General features: G+C 38.3%; 1 protein-coding gene across 2 annotated transcripts in view; it reads right to left on the bottom strand.

Moving 5' to 3' along the window:
- The window catches only part of MSRB3 (methionine sulfoxide reductase B3), a 198,488-nt gene that overhangs the window by 83,684 nt on the left and 99,101 nt on the right, over window positions 1–15,703 (bottom strand). For both annotated transcript variants that reach the window (XM_063075719.1, XM_063075720.1), the window contains exon 5: window positions 4,601–4,629. In XM_063075719.1, coding sequence (XP_062931789.1) covers window positions 4,601–4,629 — 29 coding nt within the window. The remainder of the gene's footprint in view (window positions 1–4,600; window positions 4,630–15,703) is intronic.

Genomic DNA, 15,703 nt, shown 5'->3' on the forward strand with positions numbered 1-15,703 from the left:
AGGAATTTTAATCAGTAATACAAAGTCTTCTATCAAAGAAAAGCCCAGGATCTGATGGCTTCACTGCTGAATTCTACCAAACATTTAAAGAAGAACTAATACCAATTCTACTTAGATTATGTCATAAAATTGAAGAGGAGGGAATACTAATGTACTAGTCAGGGTTCTCCAGAGAGACAGAATCAATAGGATATGTTATAAATATATGAGAGGGATTTACTAGGGGAATTAGCTCATGCTATAGTGAAGAAAAGTTCCATAATAGGCCGTCTGTAAACTGAATGCTCGTAGTGTAGCTCAGTCCAAGTCCAAAGGCCTCAAAACCAGGGAAGCTGATGGTGTCCTTGGTGTAATTCCTGGAACCCGAAAGCTGAAGAGGCTCGAGCTCTGATGTCCACAGACAGAAGAGCGTATCCCAGCTCCAGCGGACAGAGAGAGAGATTCACCTTTTTCCTCTTTCTTTTGTTCTCTCTGGACCCCCAGTGGATTGGATGGTTCCCACCCACATTGAGAGTGGATCTTTCCCACCCAGTCCACTCAGACTCTCATACTAATCTCTGCTGGAAACACCCTCATGGACACAACTAAAAAGATAGCTTTACCAGGTTTCTCAGCATTCCTTCATCTAACCAAGTTGACACCTAGAATTAACCTTCACAACTCCCCAATTTGATTTATGAGGCCAGCATTAGCATTACTCATTCAAGAACTAGACAAGGACACACACACACACACAAAAGAAAATTACAGGCCAATATCCCTGATGAACACAGATGCAAAAATTCTCAATAAGATACTAACAAACTAAATCCAATAGCACATTCACTATGATCAAATGGGTTTATCCCAGGGATACACAGATGGTTTAACATACTGAAATTAATAAGTGTGACACATTAACAAAAGAAAGACAAAAACTATATGATCATTTCCATTGACATAGAAAAGGCATTTGACAAAATTCAACATTCCTTCATGATAAAAACTAACAAACTAGGTATAGACGGTGTATACCTCAACACAATAAAAGCCATACATGACAAACCCACAGTTAACATCATACTGAATGGGGAAAAGCTGAAAGCTTTTTCTCTTAGATCAGGAACAAGACAAGGATGCCCACTTTCACCACTTCTATAGTACTGGAAGTCCTAGCCAGAGAAATTAGACAAGAGAAAGAAATAAAAGGCATCCAAATTGGAAAAGAGGAAGTCAATCTATCCCTGTTTGTAGATGGCATGATCTTTATATATAGAAAACCCTAAAGACTCCATCAAAACACTGTTAGAACTAATAATTGAATTTAATCAAGTTACAGGTACAAATCAACATACAACAGTCAGTAACATTTCTATATAATAATAGCAAACTATCTGAAAAAGAAATCAAGAAAACAATTCCTTTAAAAATAACCACAAAAAGATATGATACGTAGGAATAAACTTAACCAAGGAGGTGAAAGACCTTTATACTGAAAACTATAAAACCTTCAAGAAAGAAATTGAAGAGGGCACACATAAATGGAAAGATATCCTGGGTTCATGGATTGGAAGAATTAATATTTTCATAATGGCCCGTCTTCCCAAAGTAATCTACAGGTTTAATGTAATCCCTATCAAAATACCAATGACATTCTTCACAGAAATAGAAATAACAATCCTAAAATTCATACGGAACAAAACAAGACCCCAAATAACCAAAGGAATCCTGAGAAAAACAAGGCTGGAGGCATCACACTACCTGACTTCAAATTATACTACAAAGCTATAGTAACCAAAACAACATGGTACTAGCATAAAAACAGACACATAGATGAATGGAATAGAATAAAGAGCCCAGGAATAAATTCATGCACCTACAGCCAACAACTCTTTGACAAAAGTGCCAAGAATATATATTGGGGAAAAGACAGTCTCTTCAGTAAATGGTGCTGGGAAAACTGGATATCCACATGCAGAATGAGATTAGACCCATATGTCACACCATATACAAAAATCAAATACAAATGGATTAAAGATTTAAATATAATAACAAAACTATGAAACTACTAGAAGAAAACATAGTGGAAATAATCCACAACATGGGACTGGGCAAGGATTTTTAAAATAAGATTTCAAAAGCACAAGCAATAAAAGCAAAAATAGATAAGTGGGATTATATCAAACTGAAAACCTTTTGCACATCAAAGGAAACTGTTAATGGAGTAAAGATATAACCTACAGAATGGGAGAAAATATTTGCAAGCTACACATCTGACAAGAGGTTAATATCAAGAATATATAAAGAACTTAAACAACTGAACAGCATAAAACCAAATAATCCAAGTAAAAATGGGCAAAGGATCTTAATAGACATTTCTCAAAAGAAGACATACAAACGGCCAACAGCTACATTAAAAAATGTTCAACATCACTAATCATCAGGGAAATCAAAACAACAATGAGATACCACCTCATTCCAGTTACAATGGCTGTTATCTAAAAGACAAAAGAAAACAAGTGCTGGCAAGGATGTAGAGAAAAGAGAACACTTGCACATCTTTAGTGGGAGTGTTAACTAATACAGCCATATGGAAAAAAATATGGAAGTTTCACAAAAATTAAAAATAGAACTATCATATGATCCAGCAATCCCACTACTGGATATATAACCAAACAAAATGAAATCAGTTTGTCAAAGAGATATCTGCGCTCCCATATTTACTGCAGTACTATTTAAAATAGCCAAGATATGACTGCCATTTGCAACAACATGGATGGACCTTGAGAGAATTATATTAAGTGAAACAAGTCAGGCACAGAAAGAGAAATACCACATGTTCTCACTTATTGGTGGGAGCTAAAAATTAATATATAAATTCACACACACACACACACACACACACACACACACACCAGGGGGGGGGAAGAAGATATAACAACCACAATTATTTGAAGTTGATACAACAACCAAACAGAAAGGACATTGTTGGGGGGGAGGGGGGGAGGGAGAAGGGAGGGAGGTTTTGGTGATGGGGAGCAATAATCAGCCACAATGTATATCGACAAAATAAAATTTAAAAAAATAAATAAATAAATAAATTAAATTAAATAAAATAGCCAAGATATGGAATCAACCTACGTGTTCAACAATGTATAAATGGGTTAAAAATCATGTGGTGTGTGTGTGTGTGTGTGTGTGTGTGTATGTACACACACACACATATATATATAAAAGTTTGTACTACTCAGCGATAAAAAAAGAGAATGCAATCCTGTCAATGTGGCAAAAGAGATGGACCTGGTGGTCATTAAGTGAAGCGGCCATGTACAGAAAGACGAATACCACATGATCTCACTCATTTGTGGAATCTAAAAAAAAAGTTAATATTATAAGAGTAGAGTAGAATATTGCTTACCAGACACTGGAGTTAGGGGGGGCAGGGATAGCAGGGAACAGGGAGACGTTGGCCAACAGGTACAAAATTATAATTAGATAGGAGTAAGTTCCTGTATTCTATTGCACAGTAGGGTGACTATGGTTAACAGTTTAAGTTTTGTATATCACATAATAGCTAGAGAAGAGGTTTTTGAATATTTTCGTCACAAAGAAATGATACCTGCATGAGGTGATTACTTTAACTATCCTGACTGGATCATTATAAAACATATGTGATGTATCAAAACATCAGATTGTACCCCATAAGCATGTATAATTATGTGTCAATTAAAATATATTTTTTTAAAAAAAGAATATATCGCACTTGGTTCCTTTGTAAACATAGGCAAAAACATTTTTCAACTTAAAATACAGTAGAACTCAAACCAGAGTTCAAATTCTGCAAATTATTCTCTCCTAGAATTAAAAACTAATGTTTATTTATCTATTAGTCCACTAAAGGGCATAATTCCTTTGTAGTAAACATGAGGCAATTTTTGTTCTTCAATTGTAAACTCCATCAAAAATTCTGAAGCACGTAAGTCTCAGCAAGTGACACAAAGACATAATCAAACTTGAGGATTATATGGCTACATTCATGCTTAATGAAAAGAAAACATCTAATGAGGCTGTTATGTCGCTGTTTGTGAGGATGTAAATTCTATCTTAATAGATACAAAATAATGGCTTAAGATGACCTAAATTTTCCATCACCCCCATAGAACATTTTTTTAAAAACAAACTAATAAGTCATAGACAAATTTCTATTTTTATTGGTTGAAACTCTTTATAGTCTACTGGATTAAATGACTCCTTCACCCACATTTCATGACAAATCACTTGCAGAGAATCTTCAAATTATTCAAGATGCTTTATCCACTGAGAAAATAACATTCCGTTTTTGAGCAATGAGTATGTACAACACTCACCTCTGCTTTAAAAATGAAATTCTGCAGATATAGAGCATTTAATGCTTATTGCAGAACTATGAAAAATCCCAAAGTGAACATCTCAAGTAATGATTTGAAGCAGCCAATAGCCCTGCTTTGAGGTGGGGCTCATGTTTTGAAAAGAGACTGCCCAGTCTGTTTAAAATCAAAATGGTTCTTGATCTTATGAATTACTCCTAAGAGAATAATGTAAATAAAATATATTCAGAATAGCATTATTAATGTATACATACCTGAACCAGAGTCAAATTTGGTTTCTGACCTGCAAAGCAAAAGAAATTTTTACAATATAAAAATTGTTTGTAAAGGAATAACAGTTATCTTATTGGGGGGTGGAAATGTAACAGTTATAGACTTCAGTTATTGGTCAAGAAGTAAAATGGCTTTCTAAAATGTAAATATATATTTATCTTAACTGTTTTAAATGCATGCATTACCCTAGGTCCCCTAAACATGCACATGTCAATACAGATAGCACAATATGAAAAAGATATTAACTTTTTAGCTTGTTTCTGAGAAAAAGAGGATAAATCATGTTTTAAGTAAAGCACCCAATCTTACAGATTAATTTGTTTTGGCAATATAATACAGCAATTAAAAAACAAATTTATAATTATTCTCTTTACTATATTGTTAAAGATTTTCAGTTATTCAACACCAAGTAATTTTTCACTAAGTTCTTAGCATACAGCAAATAAACTTAGTAGCCCCATACATTTAACAAGAAGGAGAAAAAAATCTGAGCCCTTGTGGGAACATTGTGTTTCCAGATATAGGTTAATACTGGCTGTAAATTCAGAAACCTTTGAAGCTCTCAGTTCGGCTGTGGGAAAACTTCTGTTGGGTAATTACTCTCAAGATGCTGCTGATGTGCTGTCAAGCAGAATTAACCCTATGACTAGGCCTATCTACACAAGCTACTATAAGACAGCATTGTCTATATCTAGCTCTCAACCCAATTAGTGGGCATGCTCCAGTCAGATTTATATAACACATTAACAATCAATAGTATATATGTTCACAGCTGCCACAGCAAGATACAAGAACTGGCCAGCAGGAGTCCTGTTAAAGGATGTTACATTGACAGAGAAGAATTTTTTTTTCCTTGGGGAAATGTAGTTAACTAAGTGGGAAAGGAGATTTCTTTGAAATTATGCCAGGGTATACCAAAGCACTTTTGGAAGCGGTGGCTTTCTTTACCTAAATTAGCTTCAAGAAAAGTCATCAAAAGAGGCGGTGCGGGGGAAGATAAGCAATAAGAAGCTTCCTTGGTCATAAAAATTCATTTGCAAATACTTCCAAATAAAGATTTACCTGATACTTAAACAAAGTTAATAATTGCTTTTAAATATATATATAAATATATTTATATATATATATAAATATATATATATATATATTTATATATATATATAAATATATATATATATATTTAAATGATTGCAACCATGGATATAAATAGCCACCAGTGTAATCTAGGTCTACATTTTCCCCAACCCCTGCTCAATCTTTCTCTTACATGTCCCTGCCTTCTGTTCAGGTATGAACCCATTTTCACTTTTTGTCTTCTCTCTGATTCTGGAAAGTTTTGCCTCATGCCCTCCTCTGTGTTACCACCATCCTTGAGCATAACTCTAACAACACAAGTTTTCCTACTGGTTTCCCTATCCATCTCCCCACTAGACCACAGCCATGCCTTATTATTAACCTCTGTAGTCACAGCACCTAAATAGTGCCTGGTGCTTGTGTTCAAATGTCTGTTAAGGGAAACTTCAGCATCTACACACATCCTTTCTACTTCTTACTTATATGAATACCAGAGGTGTTCTTCCTTCTATCTAAGGTTCCCTCCATCTGTGTCCTAAAATGTATTTGCTCATCTACCCTGAAACCAGGCTGCATCAGTTACTCCTTCTCTCTGCCATATCATCAATATCTGGCTGTCCACAGGTTTCCCTTCCCTTCAGTATGTAAGTGCTCCAGACTTTTTTCCTTCAAATCTGTGCCTGACTTTGCTATCCCTCTTTCTTCCAGCTTTACTATCAAGTTTACTGAAGGAACAGACTATATCCTATATTGTCTATCTTCCCCTCCTGATCTCCCATCATATTCATTTTCTGAGCCACTGTACAATCTGCCCTTGCTAAGGTTTATAGGTAGCTTCCTAATGTTAAACACAAACGCCCTGTTACAGTCCTTACTTTACTGAACCTTTCTCCTTCATTGGGCATGATGGCCATTTCTTTCCAGTGTCCATTTGTCACTTCCCTTAAGTGTTGGTAAGCCCCAGAATTCAATCCACAGGTCACTTAGCCACTCTTCCCACTCTCTAGGGTCTAAATGTGGCTCACAATCACCTCAGGAGCTTGCTAACATGCAGATTCCTACTACTCATCCCAGTGATTCTTTATCAGTGGGGTCCAGAAATTTGCATTTTAACAAATCATCCAAATGATTAGAATTTAAATGGTTCTCTTAGCAACCGCACATGAAAAATATTTCTTTAGCCATCTGTTGGCCTGTATGTCCAACTAACAAACAATATTACCTCAATGTCACAGTGCTACCTCAAATGCCACACATACTAAGCTGAATTCATTCTCTTTTCCCCAAAATATAATGGCATTATTCTAGATTTCTTCTGCACCCTCAATATCTAATTAGTCATCCAGACCTATTGATTCTACTTCTTTCACTTCCTTTCTATCCTCACTATTGTCTTTAGGCCTATTTTGGGCTAAATAACCTCATAACCAGTATCCTCCCTCTCTTGGGGTCTACTAATGGGTCAACAAGAAGTCTCTGCTCTGGTCTTCTGTGTGCTGCACTCTCTTCTCCACCAGGCAAGGAGTCTCCTCTTCCATCTGGAGCTTTGAGTATCAGGATCCCCAGCATTCTCTACCCAAATGTCCCTGAGCTGCTTCTCTGGACTATGCGGACCCCTTCTTCAGGCCTGTTGGTGCTACTAGTGTGTATGTACCTCCAGCCCAAGGGGTGGCTAGGTTAAATCCCGTTAGTTTCACAGCATCAATCACTCCTTCCTTGTACTCATCAGGGTTGCAATTCTACATTTGTTCGTATGGTTATTGATCATATGTATTAAAATAGTTCATAATAGTTACAGACATTATTAATTCCCTATCTAACAGCCAATCTCCCTTTTCCTCTATAACAGAATTCCAGTTTTTGGAGGTACTAAAAATATGCCTACCCCAATGCTGAATCATGACTAATCAAGTCGGCAATCCAATTCTCTGTCAGAGATTGGTTCAAGGATAAGCACTTAACCCTGTTATAAGCAGTGAGAGGTAAGGTGAAGTCTGCTGGTGATACATCTTGGAAAGCATTTTCTTCATGAAAAGGAGAGAGATGATTTAGGGAGAAGGCTCTTCTATCACTCTCCCCCTCTTTTCTGCCTTTGATATTCCCATGTAAGAATATGCCACTTAGAACTGCTGTAGCAATCTTCTAACTCAGAGGGGAAGGCCAAATTCAGAAATGCCACCCCAGAACCTTGATATCATTCCAATTCCAGACCAGGCTTTCTCTAGAGTTCTTGCTGAGTTAGGTAGTCAGATCTGGCACTGTCAAGCCACTTCTACTTGGGTATTTCTGTTCTTTTAACCCAGCATATTCTAAATGATGTTGTTATAGCACTAGGAGGTTATGAACTATCTACTTACTGTGTTTAAAACTTAGGCCTCGAGACACTGCCATGACCCTTGTTAGAAAAGCATAATTGTTGGGGGATCCTAAGATGGCGGTGGCTGCGGCGGTTGGCACTGAGTAGCTGAGGTGGAAAAGGCGGCCACTGGGCCTTAGGCAGCCGGGAAACTTGTGGACCTTCCTCTTGCCGTCTCTTAAGGGAGGACCGCTGCGGGTGGCCGGTCATGGGGGCTGACCGCCACTTTGCCCTTGGCAGGAGAGGCTGCCTCGTTTACAGGCAACAGCTTTGAAGTGTGGAGCAGGAAAAGAACTGTTTCTTAGCTGCAGCGGACAGCTGCCCTATTCAGGATTCGAGGTTTCAGGCCAGCATAAAAGAAGATTCCTGGGAGCACCCGAGCTGTGTCGCAGGACCGAGTGAGCAGCCTGAGGCAGTGGCAGATGAGGACGGGACAGCAACGACGCGGAGGCAGAGAGAGAGCCGCCCGGCCTGGCCCAGCCCCGTGAGTGACCCCCGGCCCGGCCCTGCTCGGGGGGGACGGACACCCATCCAGCTTCTGCCAGCCCCACCAGGCCACTCACTGGCCCCAGGGCTGCCTCCATTTTCTCAGGTGGTGGTCATTCCGGCCCGGCTTGGCCAGGCCTGTCCTCCTTGCCCGGCTTGGCTCCTCATTGAGCCTTCCCACTTACTTGCCCCGGTGCGGGGCTTCCCAGGGCCTGCGGGCCAGCCTCCTCTCCCACTCCCTCTGTGGTTCTCTGGTGGGGCTGGTGGTATGGGGCGTCCCCGGCCAGTGTCGGGAGGGCAAGGAAGTACGGACCGGGCCGACTGTCACTCCACCGCACCCTGGGCTCCGGCCCCCGGTAAACTTCCTGTTACCGGGAGGCAGATACCATCTCTGTGGCCACCAGTTCAGAAAAGCGCCTAACCAATTTCTGGTTAGGAATAGTGTAGGCAGAGCATTCCCGAGTGCGCTTGAACCTGCCAGAGAGCTGACTGTGGGCGGGCGCCGGAGTCGGTCCACGCTGGGGGGATTCAAAGGGGAACCGTGTGCTGCGGGCTCCTCCCACTAGGAGCTCACGCTCTGGTGTGGGAGATAAGACAAGTACACAAATAACCGCAATACCAGGAGTAAGGTGATAAGTCCCGAGAAAGATCTACACAGTGCTACAAAGGCACCCAGAGCGACTGGTCGTCTGCGCCTAGCAGAAACCGGGTAGACTTCCTGGGCGAGGTGGTGCCGAGCAGGGTCTTGAAGGCCTGGCTTATAGACGAGGGCTGCAGAAGACACGTCCCAGCCCAGCCCACTGTGCACATAGGGGGGAAACGTCCAGCTAGGGAGGCGGAGACTCAGCAGAAACCACACACCCAGTGGGGCCGCCACTGCGTGATCCAGCAGCCTGGGCCAAAGCGCACAGAACAGGGAGAAGTCCTGCACGGGAACTGGAACTCAGCAGAGACCACACACACTGAGGTACCGCCCAGTGATCCAGCAGCCCAGCAGAGTCCAAGCTGACCAGAGAGGTGGCCCCATGGAGAGGCCCAAGACCTGAGGCATCCACACACACAAGGCACTAGAGGCCACCTGAGCAGTCACGGAGATAACCATACCAAATTGGCAACCACAGAAACATCTTAGTTATTAGTCAATAGTCTCAAACTGGTGGACTGTGAAACCCCCTGCCACAATGAATAAACACCAAAAAAAAGATACCAGAAATACAAAAAATCAAGAAAGTACACCACCAAAAGTTAATAAATCTCAAACTCTAGATCCTATAGAACAAGAAGCCCTTGAAATGACTGACAAGGAATTGAGGGATAACTCTAAGGAAACTGAATGAGATACAAGAAAACTCAGCTAGACATCATGATGAAATGAGGAAAAGTATACAGGATCTGAAAGAGGAAATGTACAAGGAAATCAATGTCCTGAAAAAAATTGTAGCAGAACTTGCTGAACTGAAGAAGTTATTCAGCGAAATAAAAAACACAATGGAGAGTTTAACCAGCAGGCTTGTCGAAGTTGAAGAGAGAACCTCTGAACTTGAAGATAGGCTGTTTGAAATAACACAAGCAGACAAAAAAAAAACAAAGAAAAAAGAATCAAAGACATTGAAGAAAATCTAAGAGAGATATCAGAAAACCTTAAGCGGTCAAATATCCAAGTCATGGGTATTCCAGAAGAGGAGGAAAACGGAGATTGCATTGAAAACATATTCAACAAAATAGTGGCAGAAAACTTCCCACGTATAGGAAAAATCACAGATCTTCAGATCCAGGAAGCTCAATGATCTCCAAACATATTCAACCCAAAAAGGCCTTCTCCAAGACATGTTATAGTCAAATTGACAAAACTCAGAGACAAAGAGAGAATCTTAAAAGCTGCAAGAGAGAAGCATCAAATCACCTATAAGGGAGCCCCAATCAGGCTAACATCAGACTTTTCATCACAAACCCTAAAAGCTAGAAAGGAATGGGATGATATATTCAAAATACTAAAAGACAAAGATTGTAAGCCAAGAATACTCTACCCTGCAAGGCTATCCTTCCAAAATGAAGGGCAAATAGTATATTTCTCAGACAAACAAAAACTGCAGGAGTTCACTACCACACGACCACCCTTACAAGAAATCCTCAAGGGAGTACTGGGTTTGGTTCCTGAAAAATAACTACCACTGCCATAAAAACCCAAGAAAAATCTAAACCCACTAGTATAATAAAAACGGCATTCATGAAGAGAAAACAAACAAACAAAAACACTATCTACAACCTAAGGAACCAACAAACACAGAAACCAAACAGTAAATCAGAAAGCAAGGAACAAAAGACACCTAAGACAACCAAACAACCAATAAAATGCTAGGAATAAATCAACACCTTTCAATAACAACTCTTAATATAAAAGGCGTAAATTCCCTAATCAAAAGTCACAGACTGGCTGACTGGATTAAAAAGGAGGACCCAACTATATGCTGCCTACAAGAGACCCACCTCACCCATAAAGATTCACATAGACTAAGAGTGAAAGGATGGAAAAAGATTTACCATGCAAACAGAAAAGAAAAACGAGCTGGAGTAGCTATTCTTATATCTGACAAAATAGACTTTAAACTAAAACCATAAAAAGAGACAATGAGGGACACTACTTAATGATAAAAGGACTGATGCATCAAGAAGACATAACAATCATAAATATGTACGCACCCAATGTTGGAGCAGCCAGATTTATAAAACAAACTCTATTAGACCTAAAGAAGGAAATAGACACTAACACCATAATAGCAGGGGACCTGAACACCCCACTGTCAATATTAGACAGATCATCTAGGCAAAGAATCAATAGAGAAACACAAGATCTAAACAATACTCTAGACCAATTGGACTTGGCAGATATCTAAAGAACATTCCATCCAACAACCTCAGAATATTCATTCTTCTCATCAGCACATGAATCATTCTCCAGGATAGATCACATGTTAGGTCACAAATCAAGTCTCAATAAATTCAAAAAAATTGGAATTATCCCATGTATTTTCTCAGACAACAATGGATTAAAACTAGAAATTAATAACAAACAAAACTCTGGAAACTATACAAACACATAGAATTAAACAGCATTCTATTTAATGACATATGAGTCCAAGAAGAAATCAAGCAGGAAATCAAAAAACTTATTGAAACTAATGAAAACAATGATACATCATACCAAAACCTGTGGGATACTGCAAAAGCAGTATTAACGAGGAAATTTATTGCATTAAATGCTTACCTCAGAAGGATGGAAAGATGGCAAGTGAACAACCTAACACTTCACCTTAAAGAACTAGAAAAACAAGAACAATCCAAACCTAAAGTTAGCAGATGGAAAGAAATCATTAAGATCAGAGCAGAACTGAATGAAATTGAAACCCAAAAAACAATACAAAAGATCAATGAATCAAAAAGTTGGTTTTTTGAAAAGATAAATAAAATTGACAAACCATTAGCATGGCTAACAAAAAAAAGAAGAGAGAAGATTCAAATAACCAAAATTAGAAATGAAAAAGGCGATATTACAACTGATTCATCTGAAATACAAGGAGTCATTCGAGACTACTATAAACAACTATACGCCAACAAATTTGAAAATCTGGAGGAAATGGATAAATTTCTGGACACACACAAGATCCCAAAACTGAACCATGAAGATGTAGAAAATTTGAACAGACCAATAACAATAAAGGAGATTGAAGCTGTTATCAGAAGGCTCCCAACAAAGAAAAGCCCAGGACCAGATGGATTCACAGCAGAATTTTACCTTATATTCAAACAGAAATTGACACCGATTCTTTACAAACTATTCCAAAAGACTGAAACAGACGCAAATCTCCCAAACTCATTCTATGAAGCAAACATCATCCTGATACCAAAACCAGGTAAAGATATAACCAAAAAAGAAAACTACAGGCCGATATCCTTGATGAATATAGATGCAAAAATCCTCACTAAAATACTAGCTAACAGAATACAGCAACACATATGTAAAATTATTCACCACGATCAAGTGGGATTCATCTCAGGGATGCAAGCATGGTTCAACATACGCAAATCAATCAATGTGATACACCATATTAATAAACTCAAACACAAGGACCATATGATCATCTCTATAGATGCTGAAAAAGCATTTGATAAAATTCAGCACTCATTCATGACAAAGACCCTTTATAAGTTAGGTACAGACGGAAAGCATCCCAACATAATTAAAGCCATATATGCCAAACCCACTGCCAATATCATCCTGAATGGGGAAAAGCTGAAAGCTTTTCCTTTAAGAACAGGAACTAGACAAGGATGCCCACTCTCACCACTCCTATTCAACACAGTGTTGGAAGTACTAGCCAGAGCAATCAGAAAAGAGAAGGAAATAAAGGGCATCCAGATTGGAAAAGATGAAGTCCAACTGTCCCTGTTTGCAGATGACATGATCCTATATATCGAACAGCCTAAAACCTCTACAAAAAAACTGTTGGAATTGATAAATGATTTCAGCACAGTAGCAGGATACAAAATCAACACACAAAAATCAGTAGCATTTCTTTTCTCCAATAGTGAACATGCAGAACGAGAAATCAAGAAAGCCTGCCCATTTACAATAGCCACCAAAAAGATAAAATACTTAGGAATTGAGTTAACCAAGGAGGTGAAAAATCTCTATAATGAGAACTACAAACCACTGCTGAGAGAAATTAGAGAGGATACAAGATGATGGAAAGATATCCCATGCTCTTGGATTGGAAGAATCAACATAGTGAAAATGTCCATACTACCCAAAGTGATATACAAATTCAATGCAATCCCCATCAAAATTCCAAAGACATTTTTCTCAGAAATGGAAAGAACTATCCAGACATTTATATGGAACAATAAAAGACCACGCATAGCCAAAGCAATGCTGAGCAAAAAAAATAAAGCTGGAGGCATAACACTACCTGACTTTAAGCTATACTACAAAGCTATAATAACCAAAACAGTATGGTACTGGCATAAAAACAGACACACTGATCAATGGAATAGAATAGAGAATCCAGAAATCAACCCACACACTTACTTCCATCTGATCTTTGACAAAGGCACCAAACCTATTCACTGGGGAAGGGACTGCCTCTTCAGCAAATGGTGCTGGGATAACTGGATATCCATATGCAGGAGAATGAAACTAGACCCATACCTCTCACCATATACTAAAATCAACTCAAAATTGATTAAGGATTTAAATATACAACATGAAACAATAAAACTTCTTAAAGAAAACATAGGAGAAACACTTCAGGAAATAGGACTGGACACAGACTTCATGAATACGACCCCAAAAGCATGGGCAACCAAAGGAAAAATAAACAAATGGGATTATATCAAACTAAAAAGCTTCTGCACAGCAAAAGAAACAATTAACAGTTAAAAGACAACCAACAGAGTGGGAGAAAGTATTTGCAAAATATGCATCTGACAAAGGATTAATATCCAGAATATATAAGGAACTCAAACAACTTTACAAGAAGAAAACAAGCAACCCAATTAAAAAATGGGCAAAAGAGCTAAGTAGGCATTTCTCTAAGGAAGATGGCCAACAGACACATGAAAAAATGCTCAACATCACTCAGCATCCGGGAAATGCAAATCAAAACCACACTGAGATACCATCTAACCCCAGTTAGGATGGCTAAAATCCAAAAGACTCTGAATGATAAATGCTGGCGAGGTTATGGAGAATAAGGAACTCTCATACATTGTTGGTGGGACTGCAAAATGGTGCAGCCTCTATGGAAAATGGTATGGAGGTTCCTCAAACAATTGCAGATAGATCTACCATATGACCCAGCTATCCCGCTGTTGGGAATATACCCAGAGGAATGGAAATCATCAAGTCGAAGGTATACCTGTTTCCCAATGTTCATCGCAGCCCTCTTTACAATAGCCAAGAGTTGGAACCAGCCCAAATGCCCATCATCGGATGAGTGGATACGGAAAATGTGGTACATCTACACAATGGAATACTACTCAGCTATAAAAAGGAATGAAATACCGCCATTTGCAACAACATGGATGGACCTTGAGAGAATCATATTAAGTGAAACAAGTCAGGCACAGAAAGAGAAATACCACATGTTCTCACTTATTGGTGGGAGCTAAAAATTAATATATAAATTCACACACACACACACACACACAAAAAAAAAAAACTGGGAGCGGGGGGTGAAGAAGATATAACAACTACAATTACTTGAAGTTGATACGACAAGCAAACAGAAAGGACATTGTTGGGGGGGGAGGGAGGAGAGGAAGGAGGGAGGTTTTGGTAAGGGCAACAATAATTAACCACAATGTATATTGACAAAATTAAATTTAAAAAAACAAAAAACTTAGGCCTCTATGTTATATTTTTTAATGATGCTATAAATATAAAAGACAAAAAACACATAGAAAGAAAACATGATTTTAATTATTTAAAAACACATTAGCTACCACAACTAAAAACTGAGAAAAAGCTACAAATAAAAAGTGCCCATTATAGTTAATTTTTTAAAGTTGAAAAATATAAATCAAAAAACCTCAGAAATTTAAAAATCAGAATAATCATGAGCAAAAGAACAGCAAGAATTCAGCCAAGACACTTTGAAAACATGATACAATTACAACTACTATGACAAATTATGTGGTTTAACAAAATATTGTATTATATGACTTTTCACTTTCGTGTGAAAATCAGATTTATGGTTGCTTAGTTAAGAATTACTACTAAATTAAAATATGCCAAAGTCTTAAAATGTGCCAATATTAAAAGAAATAAATCATTTTCAAAGGAGAAGTCTAAATTCATTACAGAATGTTAGTAACTGGAAGAAAAAATTGAGACATAAAAAAATTATTCAAAAAAACTAAAATGCAAAAGCTCTATAAAAATATATTTAGAAGCCATGTGTCATATTCCTTTTTCTACAAATATTTACTGAGCTCTTAAGAGCTAGGTTCTATGTTAGGCAGTGGAAGTATACATGGTAAGGAAATAGATATATTCATTGTCTGTATTGAGGTAACAATCACGGAAAAGGCAGCCAATATACACAGCCCAGAGCCAAGTCCCAGCTCTTCTACTTCCTATGCCATATGACTTTAGAGAAGTTAATTACCA

The sequence above is a fragment of the Cynocephalus volans genome, chromosome 12, assembly GCF_027409185.1.
Source record: "Cynocephalus volans isolate mCynVol1 chromosome 12, mCynVol1.pri, whole genome shotgun sequence".
Taxonomy (NCBI): Eukaryota; Metazoa; Chordata; class Mammalia; order Dermoptera; family Cynocephalidae; genus Cynocephalus; species Cynocephalus volans.